This window comes from Sabethes cyaneus, chromosome 2 (genome assembly GCF_943734655.1).
Source record: "Sabethes cyaneus chromosome 2, idSabCyanKW18_F2, whole genome shotgun sequence".
In the NCBI taxonomy this organism is placed as follows: Eukaryota; Metazoa; Arthropoda; class Insecta; order Diptera; family Culicidae; genus Sabethes; species Sabethes cyaneus.
Window position 1 is genome coordinate 230,038,414 of NC_071354.1, and position 26,426 is coordinate 230,064,839.

The following is a 26,426-nucleotide window of genomic DNA, read 5'->3' on the forward strand; positions in this document are numbered from 1 at the left end:
ATGATGATGATGTTGATTTTTATGCTTAACCCTTCTATGCTCTTATTTTCTTCTTTTCACTTTCGTACTTCATCTTTTGCTGTAAAGTCCAAGTTTTTTTGCATGGTTTTCCTACTTTTTCTTTTCCATTTAGCACTTTTCCTCTTTTTTCTTTTTATGTCTCGCTTTCCTTCCCATTCTGTGAAGTTTTTTCTTTCGATTTTCTTTTTTTCATGCCAATTTTTTTTTTCTCTCACGTTTTTTCTTTCATCTATTCTTTTTCTATCTGTTTCTATTGGCATGCAATTAAAATTGAAATTTAAATTTAAAAGTGTTCTTGAAATTGAACGAGAAACCGGAACTACTTTTACGCAATTAATTTACTTGTCGCAAAAAATAGTGACCGATTAAAGCAAAAACTGCGGACTTCTGTGTTACAGAAATCATTTGGCTTTGCAACAAATTTTACAGAGAAGGTGGGGCGCATGCCCAAGTGCATCCCAGCCCGAAGCAGAACGTTCGACACAGACAGGAAGCTGTATTGGTGTTCGGGACGTGCAAAAACGGAATAATAAGACTGTTAAAATGGTGAAGAGATAGTTTCTCGCCATTTTATTGACGAAAATAGCATTTCCGTCTACCTTAAACATATAGTTTTGTCAACCTCTGTAGTGTTCCTCATGGAAGTAATCTTGGACCATTGCTTTTATTCTTATTTATCAATGATGACTTTATACGGCAATGATAACACAGTATACAATATCAAATGAATAATTATTAATTAGTTATCAACCGACAGCAAACTGCCGAAAGCATCTGCGTTTTACTTTTTTTACAGTTTCTGCTTGTGAAAATTACAAACGGCTGTAAACAAATTAATGCGTCTGTCGAATAAAGAATTGTTGGTTAAATTCTACGTGCCCTTTTTAACATTTTTTTAGTGTTTTGCAGCTGAAGGGAAGTCTCACATAAAAACTTGCGCTGTTCCTGTGTAACTCAACTGATCACCTACAAAAACTTTTTAACCTACCTACCTACCTAATTGCGCGTGCGAGGCTTTTCCACTACTTTAGCACCTTCGGCATGTTAGTATTTTCATATTTATTAGTACACGCGCAAAGCTAGAGCCCTCGCGCACAGGCGGGTTCTCTCTTTCCAGTGCACCCAATGCTGCTGCTGCTGCTCATTCGTTCGATCGCAGTCGATCTGTTTAGTTGGCGGAAATCGTAAAACGTTCGGGCAGGCTAACCAAAAAACATTTGGCAGTTTTAATTAGTTTTAATTATCCTTACACGGATGCGCTCGTGCTCAAAGCGGAAACGGTATTCCATTATCGATTGGGAGTTCAAAAATCGAATATTGCTGGATTTTTTTTCGCGTTCGCGTTCGGCCCCGGAGGTTACCTGTCCGGTAGGAGGCCACCACTTCGCTAGGGACTATATAATTACTATATTACCGCCGTTATAGACAGTCTCTAGGTGCATGGTGGTGCATATTAGGTTCGGAACAAGCCGGTACGTGATTGGATTTGAAATCGCAAATTACTGACATTGAGGTTGGCCGAGCTAAGGCTGGATCGAACAACTAAGTTCGAGAGACTTACGCTGTGCGTATGTTCTATATTTTTTTGCGAGCTGAGCTGTATGTAGTTCCGAGATTAAACAATGTGCCCTAATTAGTGGATGAGTGATTTTGAAGATATTGTTACAATGATTGATCTGAGAAGATTTTGTTTTTGCCTGAGATTGTGTCTGTGCGTGTAGGTCGATCCAATGTGATCTGATTCACTAAATATAAATTTAATAAGTGCGATTATCTTGTCAAATTAGTGATCACGTTTTGTTCCCAATTGTTGGTTGGTGCCCAAAGTGTTAAATAATTGGTAACACGTATGCAAACTGGCTCGTAAAATTTTGCCATAATAGCTCCCTTGAACTGACAATTGGTGGAATTTAAATTCTGTCCAATTCATTGCACGTTATTCGATTGCAACTATGTCGCTTTCAGTCGCTCTCTGAAAGAGCTACTGATGGCCCCGATTGTGTCGGGTGTAAGGCATCTTGAAGGAAAAATCAGTGCATATTTAAACCCACAAAGGAGATAATAATCAATCGAGGAGAATTCAAACTTTGCCAGGAAGGCACCGGATGACGCAGCTGCCCGTGGAAAACGAACCACGACTACCGCACGTTACGGGATACAATGGCTCACAAAACCGATGACACGTTTATGGTCGTCAGCATTTGCCTGGCCGCCGGAATAGTCAGTTTCGCGCTCGTGTACTTTGTAAGGTAAGATTGCATTATGTACTTACCCTTAGTCTACCTACTACCTGTACTAGACTAGTGCGGCAAGGTTGAGTGTATCATGAGCGAGCGGTTAAACAATACAATTTAAAACGGTTGATGCTGCCAACGCAGCAAAATAGTGCACGAGTGAAGGGTTTACCTGTGCCGAACAATTTCCTAGAGAAAAAATCAACTTGAAGTAAATCTCTAATTAGTAGATTTTTACAACCTACGAGAGCACGTGACAAAATTTGAGAAAAATATTTTACAAAATTTACATTTTTACACTGAAATTATTTGTGCAACGAATACGTACTAGTTGATTGAACAATAAGTACCCCATAGGTAATAAATAGCTGCAGCAAATGTCCGTTATTTTTATTATTTATGCCAACGTCGGTTGGTCACGGTCAATACCATATGTTTCAAACCCATTCTTTGCACACCTGCCAAGGTTTCTGCTTGATTTGGCACGCGGCAAATCGCAAACATTCGATGCTACTAGGAAGAGGTGGCCGATGACCGGCAAGGTCAATCAGATGCCACAAAGTACACAAACGATCAGCTGTTCTGTTGCTCATGTTAATTATTATTTTTAGCTTTGTGGATTTGGGATATAAGAAATACAATTGCAGTGTTTGAGCCTTTATTTACTCATCTGCGGTAGGTATGCTTTCAAAACAGCAAGCTGCGATATATTTAAAATATTGGTAGAATCAATATTTGACAGCTTATAAGTTTTTATTGCAATAAGAAGTGTATCAATTTATCGAATTATTCTCCACCTTTTCTGTTTTATTTTTATTTTTAAATGTTTAGCATTATTTTTCAATACACTTCTTACTTGTATTGATTTCTCAAAAAGTAATATTGTTTCGAAGGTAAAAAGGATAATTCAAGCAGTATATACCAGTCATGTTGGTTAGGATTTGGAAAACTTTTGAACTTACGGCTTAGGTCAAAGTACCATGCTGCATCAAAATCCGGACGGTACCAATATCCGGACACCTTCACTAATTTATCCTTATTAAGTAATAATATATCCAATTTATGAGGTGTAGCTATGTGGTTTACTTTGCAAATATATCTAAGATCGTTTAAACATAATCGGTGATTAAGTAGGCTGAGCGAAATAACTTAAATAAATCCAAACGTAACGTTGGTGTCAAACAGTGTTTTTTTCTGCGAGTTTTTTAGATTACTAAAAAGTAGTGCTTTCGCGATTTAAAGTTTTGGGAACTAATTATTCAAAGAAACCAATTTTTTTTAACTTAGCATCGACAAAGAAGGTAAATTTTAATCAAATGAGACGGTGTCATTCATTAATGTGTTGGAATAAAGTGTATTTTTGTAAATAATTACGCCGTCCGGATTCAAAACCAATTTTTAAATCCGGACATGTTTGACTATTGATGGTGGCTGCCTAATGTTTTTCTTAGAAAATGCGAAAGGACACGTTGGACCAGGCAGAAGTTTGGTACAAGAAGGAGCCTCGATCCATGAAATCGGCAAAATATTTGGAAATCCAAAATATTTTAAGGCATTTAATGTTGAATTACTTGATCACTTTCATTCTCTGGTTAGGTAAGTGAGTCAGTGTCGCACTTGACTAGAAACGTACCGTTAATAACACAAAAGTGCAATTAAAAGTAAAAAAGTGTGCAGAGAAATGATTATTTAATACTACATGTAACAAGTGATAAGTTGTTTACTTATAGGCATACATTTCTTAGACAAAATATGAGAAAATTTTACCTATCCTGAAAACGATTCAAAAGTGTCCGGAGTTTACAGTTCACTGAGCTGTGAGGTGTCCGGATTTATGAACACGACAAGTTTATTTTTCTTATTTTAATATATTTTATTGAGCTTTTATTGTAAAATTGATGTGTTATTGCAAATTTAAGCTTTATATTTGATTATAGTACAAAGCAATTATTAGAATGTTGCGTAATTATTGTTTACGGAGTATATTAAAAATATGACCTGCTTAAGTGTCCGGATATTGATATAGCATGGTAGTATTCGTATAGAAATTGTGCGCTACAAAACGTTTCATTTACTTCGATCAGAATGCAGATCGAAAAATTTATAGACCACCTCAAGTGACCGAGAAAAAGTACAAACTTGTAATCGACCTCCTCGGATTTCTACCAAATTCAGCCAGATTGTTCATTTTGGGCCAAAAACAAAAATTCCAAGTTTGGTGCCGATTGGACGTCCCCTCGATTTATAAGAGCCCCGCTTTTATAAGAAAAAGCCTCATTTTAGTCAAATCCGCTTATTTTCTTTTGCCTTTATCTCCGAAAGTAATCTGTTCAGAAACTCAGAAACTCTTTTATACATTTTAAGGGAAATTATCTGAGGTATCCGAAAAAGAAAACTCGAAGCTTCGAAACAGTTCGAAAACAGACATTTATGAAGCCTTCAATTAGAAAGTGAAAAGCGTATCTGTTGAATTAAAACTAATAGTGGAAATTTATTGTGCAAATAGGTTTGACTTTTCGTTCACTCATCTTTCGTATTCTGCTAAGACGCTCAAAAACAAACTTTAGTTGTATTATATACTGTTTATGTGCTTCCACAACAGCGCACAGTGGGAAATACTGGGACAAAACACCCAAAATGGAGTTGAAGTTTTTCATGAAGTATTATTTTTTTATGAAAGTAGACAGACTAAATACCGTTCTGATTCAAACTTAGAACAGTCTCAAACTTCTCGTTAGTATCGCTAATTTGATAATATATTATGCTTGTTATACACCACCGTGTTCGTTAGAATGTCCTCTATCCGGTAAGGTATGATAGTGAACTGTAGGATTTCATATAAGAAATCGGCAGGCGCTGGAAAAAAGTGAGAACTCAGATTTTAACTTGGTGGATTTTAACGCTTTCTCTTAGCGTTTCGTATAAAAGTAGCTGTTTATTTCGTTTGCATTATTTGACCAGTTTTAGAACGTTTACTTTCCCATTTCGCGATTATTAGATAAATGCAAGGTATGTATTTACTAAAGCATTGTTGAAACACAATATTTCATGCATTACTTCAAAGATATTAGATAAATTAAAGTGTTCGAAGTTTGAATCACGTTTTGAGGAGTGATTCAAACTTCGAACAGCCACGAATAATCTTAGGTTTTCCCGTATTTCCTTCCGGAAAATGAATTATTTCGATTGTAAAGCTGTAAAAAGTCAATTTACATAAGATGTGGTACATGCAGATCGAAAATATTAGCGATTAACTACAGAAGTGCAGATTGTAACTAATTGTTATGTGAAAATTTTAAATCACACTATTAGGTGGATTTAAAAAAAACAGTGTTTAGAAAAAGGATATAATTTCACTGATTTAAGTTGAGTGGCACTAAAAACATTGATATTTATCAAAATAATACTAGTCTTCGACGTCTGAGACAGAAAAATTCGACCTTTGATAAAACTTATGTCAAATTAGTTGGGAAACTGTAGTGATGGTGTCGCTAAAGGCGCATAAAATTCTACACTAAACTCACAACAGCTAGCTTCTGGCGCTAGCATAACGCATATAGTCCATATATACTAGCGCCAGAAGAGCCAAAGGTTGTCATTGTGCAAATCAAAAGAATCATTTAGTTGGGAAACTATAGTGGTGGTGTCGCTAGCATATTAGGTGATTTTAATTTGAAATTTTATCCAAGAATTCGCGAAAAATTTGTTCCTGAATGGATGTCTGTTCTCTGTGGTATTAGCACCTTATTTTGCAGATTGACGAAAAGCAAATACACTCTAAAATATATTTACTTCAAATCTCAAAATAGTAACACACATGTGACTTCGCATTTTCAAAGTTGAGCATCTTTTTTTGGAAACGGAAGGTATCCGTCATTTTTTCATATTTTATGTAGAATTCAGTCTACTTTCCAAAAATCATATCCGCATTTTGCGCAGATTTGCGCAAAGACTAAAAATATTGAATTTTATAGAACCGTGTGTTTTTAGGTAATTCCGCTTTGTAAGTACTTCTAGTAATACTATTATAGATATTTTTAATGTAAATCTTTGAGCATTTAGCAGCTAAAGGTTAATACCAGGTCAGCAGAGCAGACGTGACACTTTGATATTCAAATTTTAGAACATGGTCATTGGCTGGAGAAAGTGCTATTTTTAAAATTCAAAATTTATTTATAAATGTGGCTCAATGATTGCTGAGTGTTAAAAGGCCATTACTACTAATCCTAACTATCCCAATGCAAAAAAACACAAAATAAAAATAATGGTTCAAGTAGTTATAAAACTTTTCGTAGAAAATTATTTTAGAAACACCTTAATTATTGATTTTTTTAAACATTTGAAAACTTTAAGTTTTAGTAGTCAATTTGGTTCACAGTTATATACCAAATATGTAAGTTCCATGCTACTTTACCAATTTTATTAGTTTTGTTCTGACTGGGGCCACTGTACAGTTCAATGTGCCTTTAGATTAAACCAGATTAATTTTCCTTTTTTTGGTTAGGCCTTTTGAAATATTTTATAAAATTTTTGTCCTTCCGGTGTTTGGTCACTGAAGGGGGGTTGGGGGGTCGAAAAAAAAACAAAGAGATTTTTTTAATCGAGCAAAAAAAATGCGTTTTAAGCATTTTTAAGTTTAAACGTGAAAACCATATCAATTCTTTCTTTTCACATACACGTTATTATTGTTCATGCAAAATCCTACAAAAAGACAAAAATGATAGAAAATTTTGTCTGCCGATTTTCAGTAATTCCATTGTTCGAATTTCTATTTCTGATTCGTGTTAGAAGTGTTTACTCCACTCGTACACTCATTTTTCGAGTTCTCTAGGATGCAGAGCCCACCGGCAATTGATTTTATAAAGAAAATTTGACGTATATCAATAAATTATTTTTTTGCCCCTCGATTTTTCTAACCAATTTCCAAGGTGACAAAAAATTTAAAAATGATTTGCAATGGTCTTATTACTAAGAAGTTTTATTTTGCTTATGATTTTACTTGAAAAATCGGGAATTGTTTATTTCAAAACGCTATATCTCGAGATCAGCAAAGAACACCTCGTGATTATGAGTGATTCTTATGTAGAAAAGTCTGAGGAATACAATGGTGTTGAAATTTTTGAGATCAAATTGTACTCATTGAGAGGAAAATGCAAATTTAGTTTTAAAATCGAAAATAAAAATACTTGGCAACATTGCCGGTAAAAACTAATATCTTTTTCGAATTCCTCAGATAATTTCCCTTGGAAATGAAGAGTTTCTTTCTAAACTGATTACTTTCGGATATATAAGCCAAAGAAAATAAGCGGATTTGACGAAAATGAGACTTTTTCTTACAAAAGGGGGGTTCCCATAAATCGAGGGGATGTCCAATCGGCACCAAACTTGGAATTTTTGTTTTTTGGCCCAAAATGAACAATTTGGCCGGATTTGGTGGAAATCCGAGGAAGTCGATTACAAGTGACTCGGACACTTGGCGTGGAATGACCCTTAGGCCATTACAAATATATAAAAAAGTTTTTGGCCCTCCGGTGTTGGGCCACTAAGGGGGTGGCGAGTGGTGCGGTAAAAAAAAACAAAGAGAATTTTTTAATCGAGCAAAAAAATGGATTTTAGGCATTTTTACTTAAAGTTTAAACGTGAAAACCAAGTTTATTCTTGCTTTTAATAAATACGTTATTATTTTTCATGCAAAAATCTACGAACAAAAAGACAAAAACGAAAGAAAATTTTTTTGGCCGAGTTTCGGAAATTTCACTATTTGAACTTTTATTTCTATTTCGTGCTAGAAGCGTTATCTCAACTCGTACTCTCAATTTTTGAGTTTTTCAAGCTGTAGAGCATACAAACAATTGATTTTATAAAAAAAATTTAACTCGTATCCTACAAATTTTTTTTTTTTTGCTCACCGATTTTTCAAGCCAATTTGCAAGAGGAAGGTGACAAAAACTTTGAAAATGATTTGCAATGGCCTTATTTATTTTATTTAAACAACTATCTTTAGCTTGGCCACTGTTGCAGTGGCATTTTGGGCCTAGTGCCGTTCTGGCAGTCAAAAAAACTAGTCAAAGCACTAGCGTGCCAAGGCTGGGGCACGTGCCTCACCTTCTCTGTACAATTCAATGCAAAACAAAACAGTTTCTGTAACCCTACAGACGCATTTAATTCAATCGTGCACTATTTTTGCGATAAGTAAATTAATTGCATAAGAATAGTTCCAGCTTCAAGTCCCATTTCCTGTCCTGTTATAAATTAAATTTCAAATTTAGTTTCAAGTATAATTTAAGCTTAATTCCAAGTTCAAATTCAATTCTAATGCCATGCCCAATTCCAACACCGATATCAAATCCGTTTTGAAGTCTAATTTCAAGTCCAATTTCAAATCTAATTTCAAATCCAATTCATTTCCATTTTTAAGTTCAATTTTAAGTGATGGTGGAAAATTCCCCAAATTAGACGGAAGAAGCAAAAACGGAAAAGCGCACGAAGGAAATCGAGATAAAAATTGGACAAACGTGAGAGAGAAAAAGAAAAATAGCCGGCATGACATAAAGAAAAACAAAAGAAGAAACCTGACAAAATGTGAGGAAAAACGGGATATAAAAAATGGTGAAAAAGAAAATGGGAAAGAAAAAGAGCGAAAATGAGCAAAAAACGACTAGACTGGATCGGAAAAAATGAAGAACGGAAGAGAAAAAAAGAAAAATAATAGAAAAGGAGGAAAAACCATAATGAAAACAAGGAAAATAAGGACAAAATGGACAGCAAAGGAGTAAAAACGGTACAAAAAAGAAGAAATGGGCTTGAAAAGGAGAAAATACAGCAGCATGAAAATGTAAAACCAGAGAAAAAACAGGGCAAAAAAGAAAAAAATGGAGAGAAAAAATGCAAACGGAAGACAAAAAAGATAAAACGAAAAAGTAAAACAAAACGCGACAGAAAAAGAGGAAAAGCAGGACATAACAAGAGGAAGAAAAAAACAGACGAAAACGAAAAAAGAGCCAAAAAGTGAAAATGACGGAAAATCAATAAAATTATGAGACAGGAAATGAAGGAACTTGGTCTCAAAACGAAGAAAAATTAAAAACAGAACAGAGACCAAGAAAAGGGTGAATAACGGAACAAAAAAGAGAAAAGAACAGGAACTGAGAAAGAGGAAGCAGCGGGCTTTCTGTCCGAAAAGAAGAACGAGGGAGAAAAAGAGGGAAAAAGAGAAAAAACAAAACAAGAAAAGGAACAAAAAACAAAGGGAAATCTAAAGCGAAAAGAAGAATAATGAGATAAAGAAATCGATAGAGGGTGTCAATCCCGGTGTAGTGGTCAGCATTTACGCCTCTCACGTCGAGGACCCGGGTTCAAATTTCAACCCCACAGAAGTCACGAATGACTCAACCTGTTAAAGTGACTATAATCTAACAAAAAAAATCGATAGCGGAAACGAGGAAAACTGAAAAAAGAGATCAAAAAGGATATAAAGGAAGAAATATGGGACAGAAAATGGGACAGAGACGAGAAAGAAGAAAAGAAAAGCAGGAAAAACGAACTAAAGAAAAAGGCAAAACAGTAGAGGAAAAAATGAAAATATGGGAGATAAAAAATGAAAACCGGAGAGGAAAGGATAAAAAGAGAACCAATAACCAGGAAAGGATAAAAATAGAACCAATAAACGTCACATAAAATATGGAGATACGGGCCATCAAAAAGAGGAAAACAGAACAGACGAAGACGGAAAATAAGAAGGAAAGGAGGAAAAAAGAGTTAGAAAAAGACGAAAACTGGAAGTGAGAAATAAAAGGAAAAGAAAAGACGTAAAATGGGAATGAAAATAATAAAACAGGACCAAGCGGATGAAAAACAGGACCAAACATAAGAAAAAGTGACATAGGAAACAAAACAAAATGGGACAATGAAACAGGAAGTTGTACCGTTGTAGTTGTATTTGAAAAACGAGAAAAAAGAATCAAAAATCAAGAAAACGGCACATAAATTGAGAAAAAAAAACAAAACATAAAGCGGAAAAACGAAATCAGAAGAGAGAAAAACTAGAGCAGAAAAGAAATAAAACGTGTGAGAGAAAAAGACAACAAATGTCGAGCTCCTATCCAAGCTCCCAGATCCAAACGCGTCGTTTTCTTGATAAGTGGATTTTGCAGTCTTCTTTTGTCCAGTGCCTCTATGGTTCAAAGGTACAAGTACCAGCGAATCACATGCCCTGGCGGGTGTTGTGGGTTCGAATCCGGTTTTAATCTCAGATTATAGCTTGGTTCGAATCATGCACCTCCCAGCATTGGACAAAAGGTAGGAGTCAAAATGACTACTTGTTAAGCTTAGCTACCAATACCCCCCCCCCCCCCTTCCTTTCCGCTCTTCCCCTCCTTCTCCAAAAAAAAATTCATTTCGTTCCCCTACCGTCCCTTCATCAATTGTAGAACCATCGTTTCAAAAAATATTAATATATATGTATGACCGCATTTCAAGGTCCAGACTAAAAACTTGAGATTAGTCCTATTTTTAGTTCAATTTCAACTTTGATTTTTGATCCAATGGCACCGGAAAGTTCAGGGTTTTTAACCTTATCGGCTGGTATAGTTATAGATTTGCCATCCCACGATTACTCCATTTTTCCAAGACCAAAACATTCTTCTGAACAATCGGGTGCGTCACCTTTAATTTATGTCTGGGCACGCTAGTGCCTCGAAGTAAGTCGCCGGTTCAACAAGCCAGTCGTCTTATGTTCGATTCTCAGCTGGGTGTGGATTCAACAGGATCGTAGCACTAGCCCCGCAGACTGTCAAAAAAAACAGAAGGCAAGTTTCGAAAAACGGAATGTAGTACCTAGGCTTCACCTTTTTGCCTTTCTACTATATAAATATATAGTATAAAGGTATAGAAATCACTTGGAAAACCGGAAATGGAAAGAAGGTCCTGCGGGCCGAGTGTTATATACCATTCGACTCAGTTTCGAAAACTGAGCATTTTCTGTGTGTGTGTGTGTGTGTGTATGTGACGCTTTTAATCTCACTCACTTTTCTCGGAGATGGCTGGGCCGATTTTAATGTTCTTAGTGTCAAATGAAAGGTCTAGGTGTCCCATTGGTCGCTATTGAATTTCATACTGATCGGACTTTTAGTTCAAAAGTTATGTTTAAAAATACGAAAAATATGGGACTTCATTATCTCATAGGTCTCTTAACCGATTTGAACAAAATTGATTGCATATGAAAGAGGAGCCTTGCAAACCCTTAACTTTCAAATTTCATGACGATTGGACTTGTAGTTTGAAAGTTACATAAAGAAATGTGAAAAAATAGTATTTAAAACATATTTATGTAACATATAAGCATTAATTTAATGAAAAACATCACACATTTCATGATTATTTGAAAATTACTGCTGAGATCTATCAAACGAAACCGAGGTATTTAAAATCGGACGCTTCATTCAAAAGTTATTCAAACTTTAACACTTAAGCGGCGTATATTAAACCGTTAAAACGTGTGAAATCAAAACATATCAATTAAATGTTGATTGTATTCAATGTATAAGATGTGTGTGATGTATGTATGTATGTATGTATGTATGTATGTATGTATGTATGTATGTATGTATGTATGTATGTATGTATGTATGTATGTATGTATGTATGTATGTATGTATGTATGTATGTATGTATGTATGTATGTATGTATGTGTGATGACAATTTGCAATTTTAAAATTTGCAATGAAATTCAAGAAAAGTGAGAAACATGTCAATTGTCTGAAGTTTTTGAAGCCTCTTAGTGGAATACGAACTCTGAAATTAAAAAAAAGAAAAAACTTTTACCGACTAAATTGCACTATTTAATATTTATTCGCGACAGATACGTATACGCTTTCAAATAAGACACTGATGAAGCCTGCACGTCGTAGGCGAACTACGTATCTGTTGCAAATAAATATTAAATAGTGGGATTCAATCGAAAAGTTTTTTCTTTTCTTTAATTTCAGAGTTCAATTGTCATTTTCTTCACTTGCTGTTACTCACAATTGTACAAGAAAAGCAAAAAGCAAAGAAAAGCAGTTTATTTAAGCATGTAGGTATAGTGGTGTATAGAATTAAAAATACTAGTGAGTTGATTTTTCCAAATAAATTTGTACAAATTCCAAACAAATTCTGCGCATCAATAGATGCTCTTTTCAATCAATAGATACTAGAGAAATGTTATATGAAAAATAGGAAGTAAACGTTGCACGGTAGAAATTTTGTAAGATTTGTTTTCGTTAGTGATATTTTAAAGGACAGATGTTTTAATAAAAAAAAATAAAAAAGACAAGCACTGGGGATCATATGGATCGTATTTCCCATTCTCAAGCATGTTTATGGCGCAGCCTTGGCACTATTTTTTGACCTCATCTTGTTTTCCTAACCCTCTAACATTGTAAAAACGATGCGATCAAGCTAATGACTATCTTTTCATGAAAGTACATTCAAAAGAAGCTTAAGTTTTGATTTTCATGCAAAAATAATTATCTGAAGGAGTGCTAGCTAAGAAATAGTTCCATTTCTCGTTTTCATATCTAATGCTCTTTTCAGTAATTTTTTTCTAATTCAGATATATTGCAAAATTGAAGCCAAGCAGACCAATAGTAAAATTTTGAGATCAATCATTTTGTTGTAGATATCCTTTTTCTTCAAAAGCGAAATATAATAATAATTTTTCTGAACTCTTGTTTTTCAAAGATGCTAACTTTTGAATGCATGGTATTAATATCAAAATATCAAAAAATCTGCTATGAACAAATACTTCATATTGTCAATTCAAAACAAGTTTCGTATGTGGCTCTGAAGCCCGTAAGTTAAGGCAGTCTGTAGACCCGTTAGAGGGTTAATTTCTAATTTTCTATACATATTCATTCAAGTCTGTAAAAATTATCTTTTGTGTTTACATTATTTTTCTATAAATATTATAAAACTAAATAAGGTGTTCATCAAGTAACATAAATGACGCTTACATGTATTTACGCACCCAAGGAAAGAAAATATAATTATTCTACACAATACGTTGTGAATTTTACTGGCAAATAAGGATTGTGAGGAATACGGAACGGATATTTAAAAATATAGTCTAAGATAACATCTATACATCTACAATTAAGTTCTTGAGAAATTAAATAATGATTATTGTGGCAGTAGAAAGGCTAGGTCACGCCGCTAGGTGGATTAATTCGGGTTTTATTTCTTGTGGGTATGCCGTACACCTATCAGAAACTCCTGAAATTTTTATGCCGGTGCGATGCGAACTTCAAACTCAATAAAATACTTTTAATTTGATGCAAAAAATGTAAATGCGATTCAGTTATGCATTTTTTTAAATGTCCAAATGCGAAACTAATGCCTTCAGGGCATTAGTGTTTACGTATAATTTACAACAACGGCCTTAATTTTCCCGAATAGGCACATAAGTTTTACAACAGATTAGAGAATAGAGAATAGAGAGTAGATAGTAGAGAGTAGAGAGCAGAGAGCAGCGAGCAGAGAACAGAGAGCAGTGAGCAGTGAGCAGGTAACAGAGAGCGGAGCGCGGAGAGCAGAGAGTAGAAAGTAGAAAGTAGAGAGTAGAGAGTAGAGAGCAGTGAGCAGAGAGCAGAGGTCAGTGAGCAGAGAGCAGAGAGCGGAGAGCAGAGAGCAGAGAGCAGAGAGTAGAGAGTAGGGAGTAGAGAGTAGATAGTAGAGAGTAGAGAGTAGAGAGTAAAGAGTAGAGAGTAGAGAGCAGAGAGCAGAGAGCAGAGAACAGAGAGCAGAGAGTAGAGAGTAAGGAGTAGAGAGTAGAGAGTAGAGAGTAGAGAGTAAAGAGTAGAGAGTAGAGAGTAGAGAGTAGAGAGTAGAGAGTAGAGAGTAGAGAGTAGAGAGTAGAGAATAGAGTGTAGAGAGTAGAGGGCAGAGAGCAGAGGGCAGAGAGCAGAGAGCAGTGAGCAGTGAGTAGGGAGTAGAGAGTAGAGGGAAGAAAAGGATGTGTGTTTCTCTGCATAGCATTGGGCTAGAAAAGATTCATTGTTGATATTGGTTTTTGATGGAATTAAGAGATTAAGTTGAGGAATTTGTAAAGGAAAGATGAATAAACAGAGTGCAGATGGTCACTCTGAGGCACACTAGCTAGTGCCGCAAAACACATTTGCCGCGTCTTGCAAATTTCAGCTTCCTTGGGTAAGGGAGTAATCAGCATGACAGTGATCAGATACGGATTTGTAGCAGAAATTCGGAGAAAAACTTAGCTGCTAATAGAGCACTGGTACATTAGTTTCAACGACTCTGCAATGATTGCAGGCAATAGGGACCTCCGGAAGAAAATTTGTTTAACACTTACAAGTTTGAAATTTCTCAGCTGGCTGTTTAGAACACAGAAAAATTTACGGGGCTGGTACATGGTCAGCAGCATACAACCGGGATGGATCATGGTGTTTCAAGCTGCCATCTCCATTAAACTGGATCTTGGGTTACTCGTCGCCGATTTTCCAGACGATATAGAAGTGTCTTCAAATCCATAAAAACAACCGTTCTAATATGGGTTTTCTATATTGTCAGCTACATACGGCGGGTTTTGCCTCTTAATCGTAGCATTTTGCGAAAGGCAAAGTAGGCTCAATTTTTCGCATGAATACGCCACTGGTTCTCCTTACTTATGTTGTTGTTCGCGGTCACTAACGATCTACGAGCTCATCTACCACATCTGGTGCGTCGTCGTCAACGATTAGCGTCTGCCAAAGGCAGACTGGCAGAATAGCCTCTGCCATTCATGTATTCGGTCTTCGACGCATTTATTTTTAGCCCAATCCACCTGGCCTACGGTTCCAGTCTAGCGTAGATGGCATCCATCGTTGCAAAGTTTCTGGCTTTAATATCAAGGTCATCTGTGTAGCCAATAAGTTTGCTACGTTAGCTGAAAATCGAGCCTCTTGTTTCGATGCCTACTCGTCGGACCACCTCTTGAGGCTTACAGGCATCTGTGGTATCTGAAGCAGATATCATTGAAAAAGATTGAGAATAGTATTGGTCTCTAGCTGCTTCCCTGTGGTACTCCAGAATTGTTAGTCGACCGACCAGCTTCGCCACAACAGGGACCGTTTCAACGTCGCAATTGCGTTAAAGCGGCATAAGTCAATGCTTAAGTTAGGCTGAGGAAAGTATCCTAAGACTAACACAACAAATCGGCAGCCAAATAAATTATTTAGAAACCACTACAAAATGTATCAACTTTTGACGAAAAATAATACGAAGCCTGTCCAAACTTATGTCAGAAGTAGTTTTTTGACATTTCAAATGGTCACTTTAATTTCAAAACTTCGAAGTTGCTAGAATTAAGACTTCATCAATACAATCAATAATTCTTCCGAACAATACCTATAACGAAAAACTGAATTTTATTTCAAGCTGCAGGACATTTACCAGCTTTCGGTCCTTCCTGCACGCGGTTGAACGGGAAAGCAAAAGCGTGCCCAACCGGATGTAATTGTTCGAGCAGCGTGTAGCTACATAATTCTGAACATACTAGCAACAGCTTAAAATCACGCAAAGGCAATAACCGCCATACGTAGGTGCCTAACTACATGCTGCCGTCAATTTCGCCTCGGTCGGTAAACAAGTTCCATCTGTAAAATAGCGGACATCGGGGTTGGCATTGCCAACATTTTCCCAACATAAAGTTGACGGAGTTCATCACTACCCTTACTGCCACTACAAGTGAGTTGCCACTTGTGCGGAAGCAAATTGGTGTGCGTTGATAAACTTTACGTAGGTACAATAGGGATCGCAGGTGTGCACAGCACGCGGTATTGCGAATTTTAAGCTGCACTAGATGAAGAGCGATTGATAAGATGAGCGCCAAGCTGGAAATGAGATTTCGATTTAAATTTGTAGGTCGTTTGTTTTTAGTTTGATCAAGCCCTATTTTGTAGTTCACAGATTGTTGGAAAGAACTGGCCCTACTGCAGGGCGCTGGGATAATTAATGCAATTACTGACTGATCGAATTAGATAAAGATCTCGTTCGGTTTGAGGCGTGTATCGCAGCACCACTCTAGCTGCTATAGATTTGTGCTCGCCTGTTTATTTTTGCATGTAATGGAAAATGCAAAACAATGCCAGTCGGCTTCCCTTGCGTATTTAATTATATAGTGCTCTGGTAAAATCGACCTGCTGCCCACGTTTTGTATTCCGGCAGAGACCAATGAACGATTGCTAGTGTGCCTACCGGAAAAATGCCCATTTAGAACCGGTGTTTTGACGTTTTCACTATTAAGAGGGTTTATAACGAAATGAAAAGTATTTATCTGTAAACAAAGTAGCGATGTGGTCTCTAGAGGGTGAACATTCACCGGACTTGATTTTGCGAATATCAAAGTAAGCCATTCATGCATGTGCATGTGCATAGAGAGTTGTGATTGCAGTGGGAAAAATAGTAATTTCACGCTTTCCGCTAGAACTGACATTGTCACGATTGTTTCCGTATCTGTGATTGTAATTCAAAAACAGCAAGTTGATGGGTTTAAAATGATGATGAGCAAGACTGGAGTACTTTCCTTCTATTGACGGATGAGAGCCAGTTTATTTCATCGTGGTGTGGCGCTGACAAACACCGGATATAGAATGTGTCCACGCAAGATATATTTGGTCGGGGCTCTTCCAAAACGAAACACTAATTTTCGAAAACTAGGTTATTTAACACACATGTGGACGCAGAAACTGGTAATCTGTCTACCACAGAATGATCGTGCATTCAGACCGGATACAAATTCTGTGCAGCAGGCTGTAGAATCATCATAAGAAAACGGATAGATTCGTGTCATCGAGAATGAATGCGCCCATGGTGAGTTAACTAACCTTGGAATGCGCCGAAGCAATTACCGATGTCCGCGATTCAGGTCCAATTTAAAACCAATTTATATTCATTCTAGATTTTAAGTTGAGTGACGGTGGAAAACTTCATATAAGAGTCGGAAACTTACATAATTTTCATGGCAACACATTTTGTTGTTTCTGGGGCCGTAAAATTAAGTTTTTCTGAATATATTTTGCTAATTTAAAAGTTCATGTTACATGAACCAAACAGTAGGCGGTGCGAGTTAACAATTTCTTGTGAAAATGTAAGTTAATTTAGTCTTTTGCTGTTCCTACAGAGAAGAAGACAGGGGAAAACGTGACAAAAACTTGACAAGTGGGATAGCAAAAAGGAAAAAAAGAGTGAAAGAAACAGAAGACAAACTAGCGTGAAAAATGAAAACAATTGACACAATGGAAGAGAAAACGGGACGTAAAAAGACAAAAAAAAACGGATAAACGAGGCAAAGTATAAAGAAAAACTGAAAAGTGAAAGAAAAGAAGGACAAACGATAAAGAATACGAGGAAAACGAGATAGAAAACGAGGAAAACTGGATAGAAAAAAAGATAAAATGGAACAAAAAAGAACAAAAGAGAAACGGGCCTGAAATGGAAGAAAACAGACGAGAAACAGAAAAGAAAAGAGATAAACACAAGGAAAAGGGCAATAAAAGGGACAGGAAAAGAAGAAACAGTTGGCAGAAAAAAAGGAAAAACAAGAGAGAAAGGGAGGGCAAATGAGACAAAAAAGACGGGACAGAAAAGAAAAAAATGTGACAAACGGTGGGAAGAAAAAGAGGGAAAACGAGACAAGAAAGGGAAAACGACACAGAAAACAAGAAATATCAAACGTGAAAAAAAGAATGAAAGAAAAAAAGCGATAGAGTAAATGAGGCAAAGGGGAAAAACGAATATAAAAGGAGAAAGATGAGATAACAATGGGAATGGGATGAGAAAATGTAACAGAAAAAGACAGTCAAAACGAGCCAAAGTAAAAGGCAAAACTGTAGAGAAAAAGACAAAAAATGAAAGATAAAAAAGGAAAACCAGAGAACAAAGGAAAAAAGGAAACTAAAAAGCAGAATGACTTACTTACTTACTTAGGTGTCTTTCCGTCCTAAGACAAATCCTATTGAACAAAGTTTCTCCATGTAATTCGGTTGAGGGCTACCGCTCTCCAATTCCTCGGACACCGAGTACTCCAGATCTCCGCCAGATATCGCTCCACCTGGTCTAAGTATCTTGCTCGCTGCGCTCCTGGTCGTCTTGTTCCTACCGGATTGGAGACGAACACCATCTTTGCAGGGTAGTTGTCTTGATAATACGTCTTCGAATCTCAAGGTTGGTATCATTGTCCCCCGTTACCAGTGAGCCAAGGTAGACAAATTCGTCGACTACCTCAAACTCATCGCCGTCGATCAATATACTACTGCCCTAGCTGTACAGCATGATTCGAATGAACTTGACAATCCACCCGAAATCCGAAGACAGCATTGTGTTCCATCCATTGTAGATTCAATCAGTTTGATGAGCTTCCTGGGGAAGCTGTTCTCGCCCATGATTTTCCATAGCTCTTTCCGGTCGATGGTATCATATGCGGCTTTGAAGTCAACGAACAAATGATGCATGGGAACTCTGTATTCACAGCCCGGATACCATGTGGAGGCGTTTCCAAACGGACGCAATTTACACCGACCTTTCTGCTGCTTTTGATAAGATAAATCATGAAATTGCAATTGCCAAACTTGACAGAATGGGACTTGGCGGCACCCTACTGCTCTGGCTGAAGTTCTATTTGGCTGATCGGCATGTGGCTGTTAAAATCGGAGAATCATTTTCCAGCGACTGGATTACTATGTCCGGTATTCCACAAGGCAGTCATCTAGGTCCGCTTATCTTCCTACTATACTTCAACGATGTAAACTTTTCGTTACGAGGACCCAGGCTTTCTTTTGCTGATGATCTTAAGATCTACAACAAGGTCAAAAAGTAGAGGACGCCATGTTTCTGCAACAGCAACTGGAGAACTTTTCTAGGTGGTGTAACGAAAATAGGATGGTGCTCAACATCAGCAAGTGTTCAGTTGTGTCGTTCTCCAGGTAAAAATGGCCAATCATTTTAACTATCATCTAGGCGGTGAACTGATTAAAAGAGAGTCCTGCATCAAGCATCTCGACTCACAGCTGACTTACAAGCAGCACATCAGCTATATCGTTGCTAAAGCATCCCGCAGTCTTGGCCTAATAATGAGAAGTTCTCATTGAGAACTGCGAAAAGCTTCACCGATATACATTGCTTAAAGAATTTGTACTACGCGCTTGTCCGTTCGACGCTGGAATATTGTTCGGCGGTCTGGAATCCCTATTATCTCAACGATGTTGATCGGCTAGAGAAAATACAACGTAAATTCATTCAGTTCGCCCTCAGTCGCCTGTCGACTTTTACCTAAATCGTAGGACTATTCGCAGGAACTTGTTATATATTTTACGTACTAGTTAGACCAAATTATCAATAGGACAACTATATGTCTGTTGATATAAACAATAAACAGCAACAAAAAATTCTAACAATTAGCCGGTGCATAAAAACGGCCAGCTTTTCTGGTCCCATTTTAATAAGCTCTGCTCGGATGCCATCTTTCCCAGCAGACTTATTGTTCTTTAGCTGCATGATGGCCTCCTTAACTTCGCATATCGTTGGGGCGGCTCTTTCCCGTTTGTTGGCAGAATACTGCCAGTTTTATCCCGACACATTTCGGCTCCCGGTACAAAGCCTTTGCGGCTTCTGTTCAGTTTCTGGTAGAACTTTTGCGTTTCCTGAGAATGATGCAGCCGCTTCAACTCTGCATATTACTGCTGTTCCAGGTAGCGCATTTTCTCCCGAAAGATTCGGTTTCGCTGTATCTTCTTCTGTTTGTGTCTTTCCACGTTCTGACGTGTGGCACTGCGCATCTTGGCCGCCCGTGCAGCGTTCCCCTCATTCATAACCCTCCTACATTCATCGTCAAACCAATCTTTCCGCTGATTCCGGGCCACATGCCCGATGGAGCTCTCAAAACGTGGTCGATATGTGATTCTGTCTAATTTGGTGACCTCCAGGTATACTTGTGATGGATTCTGTGCTGGAAAAAGGTACTACGAACGGCCACATTCTTGCAGGCGGCAAAGCCGATAAGTCTTAGGCCCACTTCATTAATCTGCTGGTGTGCGCTGAATCTTCCAATCACCAATTTGTATTCCTCCTCCTGGCCGACCTGAGTATTGAAATCCCCGATGCCGATCTTGATATCATGTTTTGCGCAGCGGTCGAATTCACTCTCCAACTGCGCGTAGAATTCATCCTTGCCGTCATCGGTACTTCTGAGGTGAGGGTTATGCACGTTGATGATACTTATATTGAAGAATCGGCCTTTGATTCTCAACCTGCACATTCGAGGATTGATTGGCCACCACCCAATCACCTGTGTCCGCATCTCGCCCATCACTATGAAAGCTGTACCCAGCTCGTGTGTGTTGCCGCAGCTCTGGTAGATGATATGTCCATCTCTGAACGTACCTACCGTTGAGCTCTTACAGCACACCTCCTGCAGCGCTACGACGTCGATCTTGCGGCTCTTCAATGCGTCGAAGAGCAGTCGAGTGCTCCCTTGGAAGGAGAGATCGGCAGTTCCACGTCCCGAGTTTCCAATCCATAGTCCTTTTTCGTCGTGTGGGTATATTCCGATTGTTCCAGTAAGAATTTCCTTGTTATTCGTTCCGTGCTTTCGAATTTTTTGTGGTGACGGCTTGCAAAGCCTGCTACACCTACCCCCTGTTTCGCCGAAGGGCCAACGAAGCTCGAAAGAGTCTTCCTTTCCTGTCGGCATACGACCTTGGCTTTCACCGGGGTTTGGATCTCCACCAAGGTCGCTCGTATCCCGGCTGGTACCATGAGGTGGTAGGAATAGGAGTTGCTGAGTAAGAGGGTATGAACCACTGTAGGGTCGATGTTATGCCTACACGTGCGCAAGGCACCGACGGTACGCATTATTCAGCCGTTTACCAGCCAAACAGCAGAATAAACGTGACTGAAAAGAAAAAATAACAAGTCATCTAAAAGAGGAAAAACGGAGCAGGCGAAAATTAATAACGAGGAGCACCCTCGATGTTTGGTAGCTTATCAAGCGCAGTGACCATTGCTTTTAGCTATACAATAGTGGAATAAGCTACTCTTAAGGACAAGGTCGTCAGAGTCCATTTATGGCAGTCAATATGGCACCGAATATCACCCTTCCTTTCCCTTCTTCAGTGTATCAACATGCTCAATTAGACTCGGGAAACCATCACAAAAAAATAAAATCAGTTCAACTAACCTGCTAGCCGTAATCAGATCTTGCAACTCGAAGCACTAAGCATTGCATTCTATAGGTTCTATTACTTTTTGGGGCATAACTTACACTAAATACTGAGATTTCTGCCCAATTAAAATTCATCACTATATTTTCACTTTTTCGCCGTCGATTTTTCTTTAATTTTTTTCGGCCGTTCCATTCATCACATCACTCCACTATGGGCCAGAAATTGAAATTTCGGGACAAATATATTTGAGGTTAAACGGCGTGTCTCAGCTCAATGTAGTCTTCGGCAGCTTTTTGAATGAAAAAATGATGCATCTTTTGAAGGGGTCGTCCAATATTTGCGTGTTACTTTAACAACAATTTAAGTTATAACTTTTTGAATAAATTTTTTTTCACCTTTTTGGTTTCAAAATATTAAAGATAAACCAATTTCAAGTATTTTTTCTGAAGATATCAAACTCCTACCTTTTACCCATTTTCAGCAATAAACCTTTGTTTATAAACGACCCCTCAAATCACATTTCTTCTTGTAACACGTTTATTTCAACAGACAGCTCAATGTGATGTTTTAGACAACATTTTGCACATAAAAGATGAATATTTTTGCTGAAGACTATTTTGCTTTTTCTGCATTAATTAATAAGATATAACTGTTTTTAGGCCAAAAACCTTTTGATGAAAAATAAGTATTTTTTCAAGGATGGTGTCTTCGGAGAAGTAAAATAATAAAATATAGCACATCTTCCTCCACTATTAGGGTGACCATGAATTCACCTATTAAGGTGATACAAACTTTTGTTTTCTTAAAAAAAAATTTAAAAAAGTTTTTTTCTCCAAAAGTTGCAGAAAATACTAAAATAAGCGACTTTGCTGAACAAAGTAACCATCTATCTCTTACCGGTTACGAAATATAACGATGTGTTAAAAAAGAGCACTTAAACATCAATTACACTCAATAACTTTGCACACGATTATTTTGATGCTTTCAAATGTTTTACAAAGTTATTCAGTATGTTGAAATACATATTTTCTGTGAAGACTGTTTGACGCTAGGACGCATATTTACTAAGTTATAAAATGTATGAAAAAAAATCCGCACTATTCCCAGGTATTCCCAGCCGTGGTATTCCCAGGTATTCTCTGAAATACACATTTGGGCAGATAGCTTTAATAATTCCCTACAAATTGGTATGCAAACTAATTGCAGATACTTGCAGATGGCTAAGATATTCGGATTTTTCATCAGACGGTGTTTAACCTAAAATCAGTTATATCTTATTAATTAATGCATATAAAGCAAAACAGTCTTCAGCAAAAATATTCCTCTTTTATGTGCAAAATATTGTCTAGAACATCACATTAAGCTGTCTGTTGAAATAAACATGTTACAAGAAGAAATGTGATTTGAGGGGTCGATTATAAACAAAGGTCTATTGCTGAAAATGGGTAAAATGTAGAAGTTTCATATCTTCACAAAAGTTACTTGAAATTGGTTTATCTTTAATATTTTGAAACCAAAAAGGTGAAAAAAAGAGTTCTCAAAAAGTTATTACTTAAATTGTTGTTTAAATAACGCTTAAATATTGGACGACCCCTTCAAAATATGCACCAATTTTTTATTCAAAAAGTTGCCGAAGACCACATTGAGCTGAGACACGCTGTTTAACCGTAAATATTTTTGTCCCGAAATTTTAATTTCTGGCCCATAGTGCACTCGCGAAACTTAACTTGAAACACAGAAAACTATAATTTACCACCCGAACAGTTATTTGGTAAGATATTATAATGATTTTGTCCAAACTGTTCACTTGAATTGAAATGAAAAAAATTACTTCGTTTCGATTGCAATTCCGAATCCGCGACCGTCGTTGTTGATACGTTACCAAGAAAACGGAAGTGATGCCATATTTACGTTGAGCGTGAAATTAGCCAATAATTTTCGCTATCAAATTAACGGTCGTAAAGTGTCGAAAATATACTTACAAAATTCTCTGATAATAAAATTCACCGTAAACAACATTTTATGTGATAGAATTACTGTCGGATCTAGTTCAACAGCAAAAATAGATACGCGATTCTACGTTTCATAATTGTTCATAACAGATTATTACCTACTACTAGCAACTTAGCATAAACAAAACGATAGTGGAAACAAGTACTGAAATCAGTAAAAAAGCAGCTGGCCTCTGACGACCTTCATCTTAAACAAAAATGTTTGTTGGGTGGAGTTAGAAAAAACCGGAGACTTTAAACGAAAAGATGAAAAAGGGAAAAGAAAATGCAGACGGATTATTACCAAAAATGAGTAAAAAACAAGGGAAAAAACCAGACTGAAAATTAGAAAAAATGAGACAGGAAACGAAGAAAAACGAAACAATGAAGAAAGAAAAATGAGAGAAAACGTAAGAAGAAAAGTAAGAGCAAAAACCAAGAAAACAATACAGAATAGAAGGAAAAAACAGGACAACAAGTAGAAAAGACGGAGAACGAAACTAGAAAGGGAAAAAAGGAACAAAGAAGAGGTTAATCGTGTGAGGGAGAAAGACGAAATATGTCTATCATAATTTTAAGTAAAACTTCGGATCAAATTTCCTGTCCAGCTCCAAATTCAAGTCTAATTCAATGTCTAAAATGTCGAGTTCAATTTTAAGTCAAATTGCATGTCTGATTTGAATTTCAATTTCAAGTCTAATTCAATTCCAATCAAAGTCAAATTTAAACTCTGATATCAAGTCCAAATTCTAGCAAAATATGAATTTCAATTTAAATTCTAATTTCAAAGTCCTATTTACGTCCAATATAAATTCAAATTTTAAGCATTCGAGCATAAATTCAAATCCAGTTTTATGTGCAATTTCAACTTTAATTTTAAGTCCAATTCAAAGCCCAAGCCCCAAGAATTCCAAATCTAGTTCAATTCGAATTATAAGTAAAATTTTAAGTCCAGTTACAAATAAAATCTTCAAATTCTCTCTTAAGACCAATTTCATATCTAATTCCAAGTAAGCTTTACCAAACCAATCCAAACTACTCCAGATTTAAGTCAAATTTGAAAATCAAATTCAAGTTCAATTTTAAGTTCGTGGTTCGGTTTGGCAGAACGTCGGCCATTTATCGACTGCAAGGTAGAATTCCATAGCCTCGAATCGATTCGAGATGCGTTATGGCATATTAGGCACGAGTACGGATTTCCGGATAACCGGAAACGATTGATCAAAGCTACAATCGGATCGATTACAATGTGTTGTCGTGCGCATTTCAGGGGCACTCTCGAAGCCCTTCGAGTCGCACAAAACCCTTATCCTAGGAGAGGTGTCATTCGACCGTCGACGGTGTCAAGCGAACACCGAAACGAGGGGCGTGATTTATTAGGAAGACAACTGCGATGCTATTACTAGACTAGAAACTTTAGGACGGCTGACGCAATCTGCGCCAGACTAAAACCGGAAGCTAGGTCAATCGGGTTTACAATCTACTTGAAATAAATTTAATGTTAGACTTCGTACTATCCAACTGATCAGTGATTTAATAAATTATTACATTTTTTATTGACTATTATTTATATTTTCATCTCATTCCAACAGGAAATACTTCCAAGGTGGTCAATTCAAGAACAAAGACATACGACTAGATGCAAAGGTTGTCATCATTACCGGTGCAAATTCAGGAATCGGAAAGGAAACTGCCATCGTAAGATTCGTCATTACTAGCTGGTAGTTTCAGTGGTTCCAGTAAACAATCATCAATTATAATTTTAGGAATGCGCCAAACGGGGTGCCCGCGTGTACATGGGCTGCCGGGATGTAAACCGCATGGAGAAAGCCCGCCAGGAGATTCTGGATAAATCCGGCAGTCAGAATGTTTTCGGTCTTGAACTGGATCTGGCTTCGCTCGAATCGATCAGGAAGTTCGTTCAAACGTATGTTAACTCATCTTTTCCTGAAGGTTTTGAACTAATGAACTGTATTTCACAGTTTTCTGAGCATGGAGCGAAGGCTGCACGTACTGATCAACAACGCAGGGGTGATGGCATGCCCGAAGGGCTACACCAAGGAGGGGTTCGAGTTGCACTTCGGTACCAACCATTTGGGACACTTTTACCTAACCAATCTGCTGCTGGAGCTGTTGAAAAAGACAGCACCCAGTAGGGTAGTGACCGTTTCCAGTCTCGCTCATCGCTGGGGACGAATTAACAAGGATGATATTAACGCGGAGAAAGATTACCGGGAGTGGGATGCGTACATGCAGAGCAAACTGTGCAACGTTCTGTTCTCAAGGCATCTGGCTCGAAAGCTACGAGGAACGGGTGTGAATACGTACTGTTTGCAGCCGGGAAGGACTAGTACGGAGCTGACACGGAATCTCAATCGGTGCCTGATGTAAGTGTGTAGTTTCAGAATATTAAATCTTCTACAAAATTGCAAATTTTTAGGATTGTATCAAAACCAATTCTCTGGGTATTCTTCAAGTCGTCCAAATCTGGAGCTCAGACATCATTATATTGCGCCATGGAACCGTCGATTGCGGGCCACACGGGAAAGTACTACAGCGATTGTGAGCTTAAGGATCTGGACCCACACGCGAAGGATGAAATGATGGCTGAGTGGCTTTGGAAAATTAGCGAAAAAATGACCGGACTGAATCATCGATAAACAATGATGCACTATAGGAGCACCGTTATCCTATGATTCTAAGGCAATTTGCTTACGGCAGATTACAAAAACCTAATTCAAGTCAATCGCATGCAAAGGGGCTCCCGCTGTGCTGGGAATGATTGCAGATGCAAAGATTGATTGTGTTTACTAGCGTTAAGTAAATTAAAGTTCATGAATAAAACAGTCTTCATGATATAATATTCCTACTGTCAATTGTGGAGTAATTGATTGCGCAATTAACGGTACCTCCGATCAGTGGCGTGCCCAGGCTGGGGCACATTGGGGTGCGGACCCCATCTTCTCTTAAAAATTTAATGTAAAACAAA

At 37.4% G+C, this 26,426-nt stretch overlaps 1 protein-coding gene across 1 annotated transcript; it reads left to right on the forward strand.

The window, feature by feature from the left end:
• The first annotated feature begins 1,186 nt into the window (after window positions 1-1,186).
• LOC128737027 (retinol dehydrogenase 12-like) lies at window positions 1,187-26,278 on the forward strand. Its single transcript, XM_053831571.1, has 5 exons — window positions 1,187-2,270; window positions 25,030-25,135; window positions 25,204-25,364; window positions 25,420-25,824; window positions 25,878-26,278. Exons 1-5 carry the CDS (start codon window positions 2,182-2,184, stop codon window positions 26,095-26,097), a joined length of 981 nt encoding a protein of 326 aa, XP_053687546.1. The 5' UTR covers window positions 1,187-2,181; the 3' UTR covers window positions 26,098-26,278.
• Window positions 26,279-26,426: the final 148 nt, after the last annotated feature.